The 16,094-nt window shown below is 36.2% G+C and overlaps 1 protein-coding gene across 1 annotated transcript in view; it reads left to right on the top strand.

Annotated features, from left to right (window-relative positions):
- Window positions 1-340: 340 nt before the first annotated feature.
- ddx31 (DEAD (Asp-Glu-Ala-Asp) box polypeptide 31) overlaps window positions 341-16,094 on the top strand; it is a 29,012-nt gene continuing 13,258 nt past the window's right edge. The window contains exons 1-16 of the mRNA XM_073840608.1: window positions 341-672; window positions 798-1,114; window positions 1,203-1,278; window positions 1,373-1,416; window positions 1,726-1,796; window positions 2,012-2,076; window positions 3,061-3,105; window positions 3,227-3,268; window positions 4,063-4,127; window positions 6,003-6,122; window positions 6,448-6,554; window positions 6,931-7,145; window positions 8,695-8,862; window positions 11,858-11,917; window positions 14,849-14,899; window positions 15,013-15,152. Of these exons, the coding sequence (XP_073696709.1) occupies window positions 571-672; window positions 798-1,114; window positions 1,203-1,278; window positions 1,373-1,416; window positions 1,726-1,796; window positions 2,012-2,076; window positions 3,061-3,105; window positions 3,227-3,268; window positions 4,063-4,127; window positions 6,003-6,122; window positions 6,448-6,554; window positions 6,931-7,145; window positions 8,695-8,862; window positions 11,858-11,917; window positions 14,849-14,899; window positions 15,013-15,152 (1,688 nt within the window). The 5' untranslated portion in view covers window positions 341-570. The remainder of the gene's footprint in view (window positions 673-797; window positions 1,115-1,202; window positions 1,279-1,372; window positions 1,417-1,725; window positions 1,797-2,011; window positions 2,077-3,060; window positions 3,106-3,226; window positions 3,269-4,062; window positions 4,128-6,002; window positions 6,123-6,447; window positions 6,555-6,930; window positions 7,146-8,694; window positions 8,863-11,857; window positions 11,918-14,848; window positions 14,900-15,012; window positions 15,153-16,094) is intronic.

The following is a 16,094-nucleotide window of genomic DNA, read 5'->3' as shown; positions in this document are numbered from 1 at the left end:
TCAGAAACATTCAAAAACTTGGCAACGAATATTTTAATTTTTAGCAGCAAGAGGCCTCAGCAAACTTCACTAAATAATTGAAATTAAGTTATATAAAAATAATTCGACTTAATTCAAATGTAAAGAATAAAACCAAAAATTTCTCCTCAACACAAGGGATTTCATATTATAGTGTAAACAAAAATTATTATGAATATTTACACTTTCGGAAAACAAGCAACTTCGCATAATTAGCAGTAGAACATATATGCGCTAAATAACCTTCGAGTCACAAAAAAGCGGCGGGACTTTTATTTTGGCAACGCCATACCCGGAAATTTCCACACGTTGTGGTGGACGGAGGAAAAACACGTGTGGAACTTTACTTTATATATGTACTGCTGTCCATGTTGTGGACTTGTTGTTTAAAAGTGAAAATCACTTTTTCGCCATTCAAACGAAGGATAATGCGCCAGTTATCATCTTGTGAATAGTCTGAGGTGCCTGTGTGAGTGTAGTAACTGTGATAGTAATTTAGCTACTAACGTTACACCACCTGTTTTAATCGGCGTTTATAGCCTGCTTGCTGTCATGGCTGAGGACGGGCTGATGCTCAACATCTTCTCAGCTCCCGTAACGTTTCAGAAAAAGACAAATCGAAGACCTTTTTCAACAGCAGAGAAATGGGCACAGGTGAGTCAGTCCTGCACCTCATGTTGTTGCTGTCATTTTCATTCCACAGTCATGTACGCTGGTTTACACACAAGTTTGTTTCATCCTGATTTTGAAGTGCTGTACCCTTTGTGTTGACGTTAAAGAAAAAGCGAGAATCAAAGAGGAAGGCTGTCTTTGAGCCCCAGGAGAGCAGCGCTTCCAAACAGAGGAAGATTAATCAAACTGGTCAACAGCACACACATAAGCAAAAGCTGCAAACCCCCAGAAGCCCCTCTCAGAGGAGTAATAATAGAGACACAGAGGAGAACGAGGACCAGAGAGAAAACTCTGCTGCAAAGTCCCTATCAAAGGTGAAAACATTTCCAAAGAAAGCTCCTGAAGAGCACGGGGACCATGACAGACCATTTATCAAGACATCGTCTCTCTTCAGAAACAACCCAGAGATCCCTGATGTCCTCAGGTAGATGCAACACATTTGAGCTTGTGTGAATGGCAAATTTTCTCAAAAATTGACCTGTCCATGCAATTTACTTGTCTTTTTGTTCTAGTCCTGCTGTAAATCAAGTAAAAGAGAAAGTCTTCACCAGTGACTCGTTTGAAGAACTCGATCTGCATCCTCATCTGGTGCGAACAAACCTCAACATTGCCTTAAAAATCTTTCAAGTAAAACGCCTATGCTGTCTTATAACGTTTTCTCCTCATCTAAACTATTTTACAGGTGGCAACGCTCCATAAGGTGTTGAATGTGACCAGCATGACAAGGTACTGTAGCTTTATCTTACCGGTCATGTTGGCAATACTCAGATGTAAACAACAGCATGGATTGCATGGTTAATGTACTACTGAATACGCTGTTCTGCCAATTGATGCTTTCTAAACCGCTGAAAAAAACATTCCACCACAACCATTTTCAGCAGCAATAATCAGCAAAATATGTGAGGATCATTCAGCGTAGTGGCATTGTTTACATTCAGTGCCACCAATATGGCCGCTTGATGACGCGTTGTGAAAACACTCTATTGTCTATCTGTTTGCATATTTCTCTATTTCTCATGTTCATCTGTGTTTCAGTGTCCAGAAAAAAACCATACCAGTGTTAATGTGTGGTAAAGATGCTGTAGTGCGCTCCCAGACTGGATCAGGTGGGATTTCTGGCCTGTTTATGTAAATCAAATGTAATAAAATATTGAATGTTTAGATCGTCATTCATATTGTGTACAAAATTCTGTATGTAACTGTAAAAAATAGAAATCATCAAATTACAAAGAAAGAAGAATGAACAAGAATAAAAAGAGCTTGTGTTTATTAAAAGAAGTTGTGATTATTGATATTTTTTCTTTTCCATTTCTTCCTACAGGAAAAACATTGGCTTATGGAATTCCAGTGGTTCAGTTCTTACAAGCGATGCAGCCTAAAGTAAAGGCAAGTCAACCGGAATGTCTAAAACAACATCAAGACTTTACTGTCTGATCTCATAAGCATTTTTGTTATCTTTTATTCAGTTAAACTTTTCTAAAAGTAGATCAGAGTTTTTATAATCACCCTATTATAAAAATCATACTATGTTGTCTTTAATGTCAAATACTTAAATTTACCCAATTAATCAATATTTTTAAACTTGTCAAAGACAATGAACTCTTTAAAATTGTATCCAAATTATACTTGTAAAAAACAGGAGCTCATAGGGATGCTTTATTTTGACAAAAGTCATTATTGTAGATTATTGCTCTTCATATTGCAATAATGATTATTAATATTGATATAGAAAACAATGTAATTTTTTTCATTGTTTTGGGCACGTTCTGGCTTCATAGACAACAGGTCCAGTACAAGTTATGCAAAAACTCCCGTTATAATTACCGAAGCTATGAAATTCTATGAAAATCTTTTATTTACATTGTATCTTCACAGTGTTGTTTATGATGAGGGAATTTGTGAGCATGCACAATCAACACAGCGACTAATTTAAGTGCCTCTGATTGGCCAATGCATTCCTAAGTTCAGCAAAAACGCGTTTGATTGGTTATAAGGCTCAACGCTGCACAAAACAATGTGTAAAGGCAATCTGATGCAGTGTGAGTGAATCTAAATTTAATTCAGCGAATTGACACTTTTCTTAAATTTTCACATTTAATTTTAATTGCAACAGTCGTAATACGTTGTTTAATTGTGCATTTAATTGGCATTTTTGCCACAAGCCCTTGTTAATTTCCCACCTTGGTGTGAAGAAATTGGGGTTATTAGCAGTCAGACGTTCTACACTGAACATTGTAATATACATTCAAATAAAATTAATTTTGAGTGAGAATTAAAGTTATCCATGCAATAGCTAATGCTCCATTACAATTGTATTTATAGTCATCTGAATCAATTTTTGATGTCTCAAGTTTAATAATATTTTTTCAGAGATCAGATGGGCCTTTAGCTGTTGTGATTGTTCCAACCAGAGAGGTATTGTATGAAACAAAACCATCATCTTTTTGTGATTGATCTTATAGCATCTACATTTTCCCTTAAATATGTACCCTTTTGTTTTTCCTTCCAAAATGGATTGTTTCTGGTTGCCTTTCAGCTTGCCCTGCAGAGCTTTCAGATTTTTCAGAAGCTTCTAAAAGTGAGGATTTGCTCTTTTACTAAATTAATGTGCTGTATTGACATAATTGAACCACTACATTTTTACATTTTCAACTTTAAAGGGAACACCGGGTATTAAGACTTGTATGGCTTAACATAACATATATGATGTCTCTTACTGAAATATGTAATAGAAAAATGTTTTATACATATTTTGGACTATGGTCTAAACACCCTTGATATTGAGTGCAATCTGCGCTGAGAAACTCCTTCATTGGCTGCGACGTCATGACAAGCGTAGGCATTGTTATATCCTGCCAAGATTGCATCTCGCGTTTCTTGTCTCTGCCGTTTGTAAGCTCTTACAGTTGCTGTGGTCTACTAAAAGCCTGAAAGGCATCAGGGCTAAAGTGGAGAGAACAAAGACGCAAGTCTTTAGGAAGTTTTATTCGTCCACAGACATCTTCCAATTCTTTTCTCCTCTTTTTATCACTAGGAAAGCAGTGAAGACTTACATTGCTTCTCTTGTTGCCCTTCACCTGAAAATCACAACCAAAAGCCGCACAATGTGGCATTGTATCAGTATTTTATTTTCCGAGTTGTGTTGTGTTAAAAATAGCAACAGGTAGTGCCAGTAGCTCAACTAGTGCAACCATTTAATGTAATTGTAATAACAGAAATAATATTCCAAAATATGTGTAAAAAAAAAAATAAGGTAGGTCTTTTGTGGGTTTTCTACTACATATTTCAGTATGAGACATAATTTACGTTATATTAAGCCATATAAGTCTTAATATCCATTTAAAAGTCGCTCACTGTATTTATTCCTTCCAGCCTTTCACCTGGATTGTGCCAGGAGTTCTGATGGGAGGAGAGAAAAGAAAAGCAGAAAAAGCCAGGTTAATATTATACACATAAATACAAAATTCATACACCGTATATACTCCAAGAGAATAGCACAAATATAAAATTATTGTATTAAAAATTTTGGATGCATTTTGAATAGATTCACTGCAAATATACTACAGTTCAAAAGTTAAGTCAGTAAGATTAATATAATATACAGTAATAAATAGTGGTAAATAGAAATGTTGGCCCCCTTGCTGATTTTTTTTTTTTTTTTTTTGCATGTTTGTCACACTTTAATGTTTCAGATCATCAAATAAATTTATATATATTTATATATTAATCAAAGATAACAGACGTAAACACAACATGCAGTTTTTAAATGAAGGTTTTTTTATGAAGGGAAAACAAAATCCATTTAGAATCCATTAGAAAGCCATTTCTAAAGCTTTGGGACTCCAGCGAACCACAGTGAGAGCCATTTTCCACAAATGGCGAAAACATGGATGGACCTTCCCAGGAGTGGCCGGTCAACCAAAATTACCCCAAGAGTGCAGAGACGACTCATCCAAGTGGTCACAAAAGACCCCACAACAACATCTAAAGAGCTGCAGGCCTCTCTTGCCTCAGTTAAGGTCAGTGTTCATGACTCCACCATAAGAAAGAGACTGGGCAAAAATGGCCTGCATAGCAGAGTTCCAAGACGAAAACTGCTGCTGAGCAAAAAGAACATAAAGGCTTGTCTCAGTTTTGCCAGAAAACATCTTGATGATCCCCAATACTCTGGATTGGCGAGATAAAAGTTGAACTATTTGGAAGGTGTGTGTCCCATTACATCTGGCGTAACGGCATTTAAGAAAAAGAACATCATACCAACAGTAAAATATGGTGGTGGTAGTGTGATGGTCTGGGGCTGTTTTGCTGCTTCTGGACCTGGAAGACTTGCTGTGATAAATGGAACCATGAATTCTGCTGTCTACCAAAAAATCCTGAAGGACAATGTCCGGCCATCTGTTTGTGACCTTGAGCTGAAGCGAACTTGGGTTCTGCAGCAGAACAATGATCCAAAACACACCAGCAAATCCACCTCTGAATGGCTGAAGAAAAACAAAATGAAGACTTTGGAGTGGCCTAGTCAAAGTCCTGACCTGAATCCTATTGAGATGCTGTGGCGTGACCTTAAAAAGGTGGTTCATGCCCAGAAACCCTCCAATGTGGCTGAATTACAGCAATTCTGCCAAGATGAGTGGGCCAAAATTCCTGCACAGCACTGTAACAGACTAAGTTATCGCAAACGCTTGATTGCAGTTGTTGCTGCTAAGGGTGGCCCAACCAGTTATTAAGTTTAGAGGGGGAAACACTTTTTCACACAGGGCCATGTGGGTTTGGATTTTGTTTTCCCTTCATAATAAAAAACTTCATTCAAAAACTGCATGTTGTGTTTACTTGTGTTATCTTTGATTAATATTTAAATTTGTTTGATGATCTGAAACATTAAAGTGTGACAAACATGCAAAAAAAAAAGGGGGGGGGCCAAGACTTTTTCACACCACTGTATATATATATATATGTATTCCGCAAAGATGCATTAAATTGTTTAAAAGTGACAGCATAGACATTTATAATTTTACTAAATTTCTATTTCTGTAAGTAAATGTTGCTCTTTAAGCTTTATATTCATCAAAGAATGCTGAAAACAAATGTGTCAGTTTCTAAAAAAAGTATTGAGCAGCGCAACTGGTTTTAACATCGATAATAAGAAATGTTTCATGAGTAGCAAATCAGCACATTAGAATGTAAAACATGAAAATCTTACCAATTCCAAACTTTTTACAGTAGTGTATAGATCATCCTGCAATATCACTTCAGTCTGCACTGTGTCTTGCTGTGTTTCCATTTGTTTTTGTTTGTCTTTGTCTTGAATTCAGACTGAGGAAGGGCATTAATGTTCTGATCTCGACTCCAGGCCGACTGGTGGACCACATAAAGAACACTCTAAGTATTGCTTTCAGCGCTGTACGCTGGCTCATTCTGGATGAAGCCGACAGGTCAGTGCATTTTCTGATTTGAACTGAAAATGATATGATGTGGTTTACATTAGGGCTGTATTTAACAACTAATTTGTCACCCTAATCTGCTAATTGTTTATTTTATTAATATTTTATTAATTGGATATCGTACTACTGCTCAAATAAATGTTTTTTAATCATTAAATGTTTTTCACTACTTTATAGTCTAATTCATCAAAACTGAATAATTGATAATAATTATGGCAGTTCATATCAGTATTATTTATTAGTTCTTGCTTCTAAACTTTGAAGGTGTGTCAGTATTCAGTGTATTTACGAATATTTCATTCACACTGTATTGAAGGATTCTGGATTTGGGCTTTGAGAAAGATCTGACTGTAATTCTGAATGCTGTGAATGCCACTGGACTTACCAGGCAGAATGTGCTGCTTTCAGCCACACTCACCGAGGGTAAGCTCATCATCTGCTCACTACCACTGTACAGAGTGTGACTGGATGTAAAGTGAGACCATGACACAAGTGCTCGCATTACACTGTGGGAGGTACTGTACTGGCTTTATTCTAGCCTAAGCAGACTAGGATGAGCTGACAGGACTTGTTGTCTCTCAGGTCCAGTCCAGTCTTTCTCTACTTTGCATGACAGAATAGGCTTTTTATCCCTATAAAACGTGAATATTTTGATCCTCTTATAGCAACTTCCAGTTTTAGGCAGTGGTAGGTCACAAAAACATCTTACTCTCACAATGTTTTGATCACAAAAGCATTTTGGTGACAATCTACATAGGTGTGCAGCCGTTTATGCTGATCCTGTTCTCTTCACGTCTAGGACTGTCCCGATTAGCCAGTATCAGTATGAAGGAGCCTGTGAGTATCCATGTGTCAGAGGGGAGCGAGGAGACAATTGAAGAGTGTCCCCAGGCGGCCCCTCAGGCTCTGTCAGACAGCTACGCGGTGCCTGAGAGGCTGCAGCAGCACGTTGTGGTGGTGCCCAGCAAACTCCACCTGGTCTGTTTGGCTGCCTTTGTTCTGGCCAAATGCAAGGTACAGGACACCATATGTTAAAACCCAGTTATTAAGACTCAAGGGTATTGTTGTGTTACGCACAAGTCATTTTAGTTTGGCCTGGTAAATTATTTCATAATGTTTCATAATTTACCATAAATGTGACCCTCGACCACAAAACCAGTCTTAAAGGAGTAGTTCGCTTTCAAAACAAAAATTTACAGATAATGTACTCACCCCCTTGTCATCCAAGATGTTCATGTCTTTCTTTCTTCAGTCATAAGAAATATTTTTTTGAGTAAAACATTTCAGGATCTCCATATAATGGACTTCTATGGTGCCCCCGAGCTTGAACTTCCAAAATGCAACTTCAAAGGGCTCTAAACGATTCCAGCCGAAGAAAGAAGGGTCTTATCTAGCAAAATGATCGATTATTTTCTAAAAAAAAATTACAATTTATATACTTTTAACCTCAAATGCTCATCTTGTCTAGCTCAGCAAATCGAACATTTGAGGTTAAAAAGTATACAGGTTGTAAATGTTTTTAGAAAATAACCGATCGTTTCGCTAGATAAGACCCTTCTTCCTCGGCTGGGATCGTTTAGAGCCCTTTGAAGCTGCATTTAAACTGCATTTTGGAAGTTCAAACTCGGGGGCACCATAGAAGTCCATTATATGGAGAGAAATCCTGAAATGTTTTCCTCAAAAATCACCATTTCTTTACGACTGAAGAAAGAAAGACATGAACATCTTGCATGACAAGGGAGTGAGTACATTATCTGTAAATTTTTGTTCTGAAAGTGAACTACTCCTTTAAGTAGCACGGGTATATTTGTAGCAATAGCCAAAAATACATTGTATGGGTCAGATTAATCGATTTTTCTTTTATGCCAAAAATAATCAGGATATTAAGTAAAGATGTTCCATGAAAATATTTTGTAAATTTCCTACCATAAATATATCAAAACTTAATTTTTGATTAGTAATATGCATTAAGAACTTAATTTGGACAACTTTAAAGGCGATTTTCTCAGTATTTAAATTTTTTGCGCGCTCAGATTCCTGATATTCAAATAGTTGTATCTTGGACAAATATTGTCCTATCCTAACAAATCATACATCAATAGAGAGCTTATTTGTTCAGCTTATTTATCAGTTTACAATTACCCTTATGACTGGTTTTGTGGTCCAGGGTTATAGGTTATATATGGGAAGAAGTAAGATGGCGTTTAAAATAAGTATTTTATTTGAATATATTTTAACATTTTTATTACTGTGATGTTTTCAGCAGCCATTACTCTAGTCTTCAGTGTTACATAATCCTTCAGAAATCATTTTAATATGCTTATTTGCTCATTTTCGATCAATTTCATGCATCCTTGCTTAAGGAAAAGTATTAATTTCTTTCAGAAAAATCTTGCTCACCCTAAATGTTTGAACAGTAGTACAGTGACCCAAATATTTGTACTGATAATCAGCTGTATGTTATTACTACTAGAGCTTACTGTAACTAAGAAAGCAATTTGCTCATTTTGCATACACAGTAGCTGTCACTGAACTTCAATATTTTATTGTGTTTTGTACATAGTTTGAGCAACGGCAGAAGCTGATCGTTTTCATATCCAGCTGTGAGGCTGTGGAGTTTCTGCTTACTCTCTTAACTGCAGTCCTCTGTGAGAAGCCCAACACCACATCAACCAAGCATACCTCAACTTCCCTTAACTTCTACAGGCTCCACGGCAACATGAGACAAGAGGTGAGACATCATGTCCCACCCACCGATCCGTGCATGTAGCAGGCTAGGTAAATAATGAGAGAGATCCAAACCACGTCTGTAAGAACTTGTTACTTTGTTCACTTCATTTTACTGTGGATTCATTTACAAACAAAGCAAAATTTGACGATGGATTTTCAGAAAGATTAAACGTAAAGTACGATGCTGTGCCTAATATATTGGATTTTTAGAAAGATTAAACTTAAAGGAGGATCCTGTGCCTAATATATTGACAGTAATGTCACACCACCCAAGTGTGAATAACTGTTTTTGTTATGTGGTCACTGTTGCTTTGTCTGTTATTACAGAATGTTTGATATCCACTAAGTATTTATGTGTTTTTGACCTCAATCACAGCAGCGTCCATCTGTGAGGGATGTAACATTAGGCTGTCAAACAAACACAAGTGTTAGCCAATCATAGCAGTGGGCATTTACTTCCGAGTCTACAATCCACCACGCCTATTCAAACAGAGTGTTTCGATAAGGGCTTTCAAAATGGGAAAGAAAATAGCCTATTACTTATAAATTATGTTTTTGCTATTATAAGTGGACATCAGAGAAAAGTACAAAATAATCAAAAAGGCAGTTCATGACCCCTTCAGTGTCAAAACTGTCTGTTTTTGCTTTTGTCACTACATAATTCCCATTCTTCCATTTCAGAAATTTGATAGTTTTAATGACTTCACTATTATTCTATAATGTGAAAAATAGTAATAATCAAGAATGATTGTATATGTTCTGAATTAATATTGTGCAATATTATGAACATTTAAAATATTTTATATTATTTTGACATGTATTCATGTGATTGGAAAGTTGAATTTTCATTAGCCATTTTTTGAACATTAAGATTTTTAACGTTTCTGTGAAGACGTATGTTCTGCTCACCAAGCCTGCTTTTATTGCATCCAAAGTACAGTACAAAAACTGTAAAATTTTGAGATATTTTTACGATTTAAAATAACTGTTTTCATTTTGAATATATTTTAAAATGTAATTAATTCCTGTGATCAAAGCTACATTTTCACCATCATGACTCCAGTCTTCAGTGTCACATGATCCTTCAGAAAAGCTTGGAATCAGTATTATTTTTCTTTTCTTTTTTTTAGAAATTAATACTTTTAGCAAGGATGCTTTAAATTGATCAAAAGTGTTGATAAAGATATTCTATTTTATATAAATGCTTTTCTTCTGAATTTTCTATTCATCAAAGAAACCTGAAAAAATTCTACTCGGCTGTTTTCAGCATTATACTAATAATAAATGTTTTTTAAACAGCAAATCAGAATGATTTATAAAAGATCATGTGACTGGAGTAATGATGCTGAAAATTCAGCTTTGAAATCACAGTAATAAATTACATTTTCAAATATAAAAAACGCTAATTTAAAGGTTGTATCAGCGATTTCTAGCCTAAAACATAAAGTGTCAATTTCAGCTGACCTTTCTTCACGATCCGCTCGCTGCTTGCCCCATAAATTGTCTGTGAAAAAAACGCGTCTCTCTGGTCAGCCTAGGGTCCGAGATATGCCAAAAAAAACAATCGGTTTATCACAGATAAACAAACAGTGTTCCAACCAATCAGCGTCAGGGGTTTGGTGTTGTGGACTTTTCTACTGGTGCAGGGATGTGAGGGAGGCGGAGCGAAAGTCCACAACACCAAACCCCTGACGCTGATTGGTTGGAACACTGTTTGTTTATCTGTGATAAACCGATTGTTTTTTTTGGCATATCTCGGACCCTAGGCTGACCAGAGAGACGCGTTTTTTTCACAGACAATTTATGGGGCAGGCAGCGAGCGGATCGTGAAAAAAGGTCAGCTGAAATTGACACTTTATGTTTTAGGCTAGAAATCGCTGATACAACCTTTAAATTGTAAACAATATTTCAAAATTGTACTATTTTTGCTGTACTTTGGATTAAATGAATGCAGGCTTGGTGAGCAGAAGAGACGTTTTTATTAAAAAAACATAAATATCTTACTGTTCAAAAACTTTTGACCTGGTAGTGTATATAGCCTCACTTTTGTAATTTAGTCAGCAATTGAATATCCAGATTTTACCTTAAGGCTGGAATACTTTACACAACTTTTAGAATCTGAACAGGTTTTTAAAACAGTTGGCATCAAATACTTGCCGACTTTGTAAAAAGTTACAGAGAAAAAATGGGCATCATACACGACTGAGGATCACCTGCTTACAAACTTTCAAGTCATTCCAAATATGACAAAATCACACAGAAACACTTGCCTTGTTGTAGTGTATTCTAGACTGCAACACCACATTAACGGAGCCCATGCTTCTATTATTCTAAAATGACCATGTCACTTAAAACCATGCAGAATCACTAGCAACATATGACACTAGGTTAGACCATCATGGTCTGGTTGACCGGTGGGGTCCGCCGGCCCTCGGCCAGCTGGCGTTCAGGCAACAGCAGCAGTCGATGCCCTGTGGCAGTGTCAGGGGAACTGCATCCTGCCACTGTCCAGCCTGCACCCTCACCCCCCACACAAATGAAGCTGCCGTGGGTCGCCCATATGGCACTGGAAGGGCAGGGGACTCGGGAGTCTCTTGGTCAGATGTATGAGAGAGCAGGTCTGGGTGTGGCGCTGGCCTGTAGTGTTATGGATGGGTTTGGTAATGGGACAGCACAGACTGAGCTCTGGACGTCTCCTCCGATGAGGAGAGCTGCAGGAGACGGGCAGCTGTTCCAGCACACAACAGATTGTGCTCCATGCAGAAAAAAAGAGAGAGGAGCTGTCGGACGTCCCATCTTCAGATGGGCTCTCATCCGTGTTTTCGCCTCATCTTTTGTTCTGATATAAATGCAGACACTTCTTTTGCTGAAATATTGTCTCGTATGACTTAGTAATTAAAGATTAAGCTCAAGTGTTTCTCTTGTATACAGAGTTTGACCACCTTTGAAACATGTCTGCAACTGTTTTGTGAACTTTCCTGTTTCTCTCCCTTCAGGACCGCACTGAAGTCTTCCAGGAGTTCTCTCAGTGTAAAACTGGCATTCTGCTGTGCACAGTAAGTCATTCAAATTGACACCATTTGTATGGTAACTGATCCTAACTAAAGCAGTGATTTGCCAGCTAGGTTTATTGATACCTGAGGGCCTGCCTGCACAGGTTTTTTTTGCTTGTTAAACCTATAAAATATGAGGTGAAAGTGAGCATATGTGACCCAGGACCACAAAACCAGTTATAAGGGTCATTATTTTGCAATTGATCATCTGAAATGTATATCAGCTTTCCACTGATGTAAGGTTTGCTAGGATAGGACTATATTTGGTCGAGATACCACTATTTGAAAATAAGTAATCTGAGGGTGCGAAAAAAAATAAAAATATTGAGAAAATCGCCTTTAAAGTCGTCCACATAAAGTTCTTAGCAATGCATATTACTAATCAAAAACATTTTTATATATATATTTACTCTAGGAAATGTACAAAATATCTTCATGGAACATGACCTTTGCTTAATATCCTAATGATTTTTGCCATAAAAGAAAAATGTATAATTTTGACCCATACAATATATTTTTGGCTATTGCTACAAATATACCTTTGTTACTTAAGACTGGTTTCGTGGTCCAGGGTCACATATGGAGTTTACAGACTTTTTAAAACACATTTTTAATTAACACATTTAACACAGTTGCTTTATTATAGGGAAATAAAGTTTCTAAAATAAAAATGTAATAATTAAAATAATAATAATAATTATTATTATCATCTAATCTAATAAATAGTGAATTATAAAATATTTAAAATATATATCATATATTTATATTTAAATATATTTAAAATACATTATGTAAAAATGTAAAAGACATTTTATTACATTTTCGTGTATATGCTGTTTTGAATTATAGCTGCTGTAAAATAAATTAATTTTGGACAATTACAGAGCAAATTACAATATGAAACAATTTTTACGTCTTATGTTATTCACTCTCAGTAGTTAAAACCCTTCAATATAAGAGTTCCTTTAAAAATATATTTGTTAAATCACTTATTAAAGGAGAAATTCACTTCCAGAAAAAAAAAATACAGATAATTTACTCACCCCCTTGTCATCGAAGATGTTCATGTCTTTCTTTCTTCAATCATAAAGAAATTGTTTTTTGAGCAAAACATTTAAGGATTTCTCTCTATATAGTGGACTTCTATGGTGCCTTCGAGTTTGAGCTTCCAAAATGCAGTCTAAACGATCCCAGCCAAGGAAAAAGGGTCTTATCTAGCAAAAAGATTTCTAAAAAGATATACAATTTATATACTTTTTAACCTTAAATGCTCGTATTGTTTAGCTCTGTGTGAACTGTGTATTCCGGTTCAAGACAGTTAGGGTAGGCTGAAAAACTTTCGTCTCATTTTCTCCTCCAACTACAAAATCGTCCTACATCGTTGTTTTACCTTTGTTTGTAAAGGGGGTTTAATTTACTTTGTATGTTCACTTTGTAAACACTGGGTCAGTACTTCTGCAGTGATGTAGGAGATTTTAAAGTTGAAGGATAAAATGAAATGGGAATTTTTTCGACATACTCTAACTGTCTTGAACCGGAATACACAGAGTACATGCAGAGCTAGACAAGATGAGCATTTCAGGTTAAAAAGTATATAAATTGTATTTTTTTTTTTTTAGAAAATAACTGAACGTTTTATTAGATAAGATCCTTCTTCCTCAGCCGGGATCGTTTAGAGCCCTTTGAAGCCGCATTTAAACTGCATTTTGGAAGTTCAAACTCACAGGCACCACAGAAGTCCACTATATGGAGAGAAATCCTGAAATGTTTTCCTCAAAAAACACAATTTCTTTATGACTGAAGAAAAAAAGACATAAACATCTAGGATGACAAGGGGTGAGTAAATTATCTGTAAATTTGTGTTCTGAAAGTGAACATTTCCTTTAATACATTGCTCTAATGATGTAGCTCAAGTTACGTCACAGTCAGTTGATACAACAGGGTTTAGGCTAGTTGAGGTTGAAAGCTGGAGTTAAGTTTGAAAATTGTCCAAATGGACATCCTTAAAAAATAGTGTGGCATAGTGGATAAAGCTCAGGGCTGGTAACCATAAGGAAGCAGATTCAGTCCCACAAGGAGGGAGCCGTGAATATCAATGTTTCTCGAAAAGCATAATAGCAAGAGTGTGGCAATAGATTTGTAAAATAAGGCAATATGGTAGATTCAGTAGAGTGAATCAGGTGAACCTAGGACATTGTTTGCATTTGTAATACCTCGGTCATGACAAACCAAGCTAGAATATGACTGAATATTATATTATTTACTCCATTCAATTCAATTCAAAACTGCTTTATTGACATGACTGTAAAAAATAAAATTATTTGACTCTATTTAAATACTATTGTCAAATGCATTAATATTTAAAATTACCTTTTTATTTTTTCGGTTTTTATTTTAATTCAAATTGTTGTAATTTTTTATGTGTTTATGTCCTATTTAAAGCAGCACAGCTGTGTCCAACATTGATAATAAAAGTAATAAATTATCACAGATAAAATAAATCAACACTGATAATAAATCGGCATATTAAAACTGATTTCTGAAGGATAATGTAACACTGAAGACTGGAGTAATGATGCTGAAAATTCAGCTTTGGATCACAGGAATAAATTACATTTAATAATATATTCACATTTCACATTTAAATATTTATTTTACCTTTAAATTATATTACTGTTTTTTTTCTGAATTTTTGATCAAATAAATGCAGCCTTGATGAGTATAAGAAACTTCTTTAAAAAAAAAAACATTTAAAAAATTACAGATCGCAAACTTTTGAACGGCAGTGTATTTATTATTAAATATATAGTTTTGGTAATTAAATATTAGTTTGAGTAATTCCTAAACTCACTCTTTTTTTATTGACTGATTTTCAGTTAATGAAGTCAGATTAAATTAATATTTAAATATTTTTGTTGTTTATTTTCTCCCTAGGATGTGGCTGCACGTGGATTGGATCTGCCTCAGGTTACATGGATTGTTCAGGTTAGATTTCTTCATGTCTCATAATTTCGCATGTGCAATAAACAGTGTAGCCAATTTTGTTACTAAAATTGAGCTGTTTAAATTATCAGTCCTATAACATCTTTCTTTTGCAGTATAACCCTCCTGTTTCCGCCGCGGAGTATGTTCATCGTGTGGGCCGCACGGCGCGAATTGGAGCTCAGGGCAGCAGCCTGCTCTTCCTCACCCCCTCTGAGACGGCTTTTGTGGATGTGCTGGCCAATCACAACATCAGGTGTGCTGACTGGCGTCTCATCCATATCACATTTACTTATTTTGATGAACACAGCAGTAGGGGACTGTGGGGCAGGCCCTGTCTGATGTGTGGATTGAGTCCAGTCCCTGACATTGTGATTAAAGATGGTCAAACTAGTCTTGTCTCTGTTCCAAAGCCCACAATATAACAGTCAAGAGCTGGACTGATGACTCTGAGGCTTCCAGTGCCGAGAGAAAACACACACTCGCAGTCTCTCTGCATGAGAGCAGAATGAATCTGTTCTGCTGGCACAAGAACTATGATATTTGGCTCACGTTGCAGTTTAGTACTAAAGGATGAGCAAAAGGAGTTTGGTAGGGTTAGCAGGGCTCGATATGTTGAGCTAAACTATCTAAACCAGGAAGCTCACAGTCTGGAAAATGTTAGTGGAATGTATTTATTTCTCATTGATAAATATACAGTACCCAACAAAAGTTTTTGAACAGTAAGAACTTTAATGTTTTTTTAAAGAAGCGTCTTCTGCTCACCGAGCCTGCATTTATTTGATCTAAAGTATAGCAAAAACAGTACAAATGTGAAATATTTTTTCTATTTAAAATAACTGTTTTCTATTTGAATATATTTTAAAATGTAATTTATTCCTGTGATTTCAAAGCTGAATTTTTAGCATCATTCTAATACTCTGATTTAGGGATGCACCGGTTGACCGGCCATAAATCGAAACCGGCCGGTTGCCAATCGCGCGTTAGATGCATAAACCGGCCGGTTTCGATTTATGGTTTTCGTTTTTATCCCTGCCGTTTTTTTTCCAGAAGTGTGTACGCGGGCCGCGGCATTCGATTCATTTAGAAACATGTCACTTGTGTGGAGGTTGTCTGCAAAGGACAGCCGCTTTCCTGTGCTCGCTGAAGTTGTGCGAGCGTACCTGTCCTAGCCCTGCACAAGCGCGGACAGCGAACG

The sequence above is a fragment of the Garra rufa genome, chromosome 5, assembly GCF_049309525.1.
Source record: "Garra rufa chromosome 5, GarRuf1.0, whole genome shotgun sequence".
Lineage (NCBI taxonomy): Eukaryota > Metazoa > Chordata > Actinopteri > Cypriniformes > Cyprinidae > Garra > Garra rufa.
Note: the sequence above shows the minus strand (reverse complement) of the source record. Positions and strands in the feature narration are given on the sequence as shown.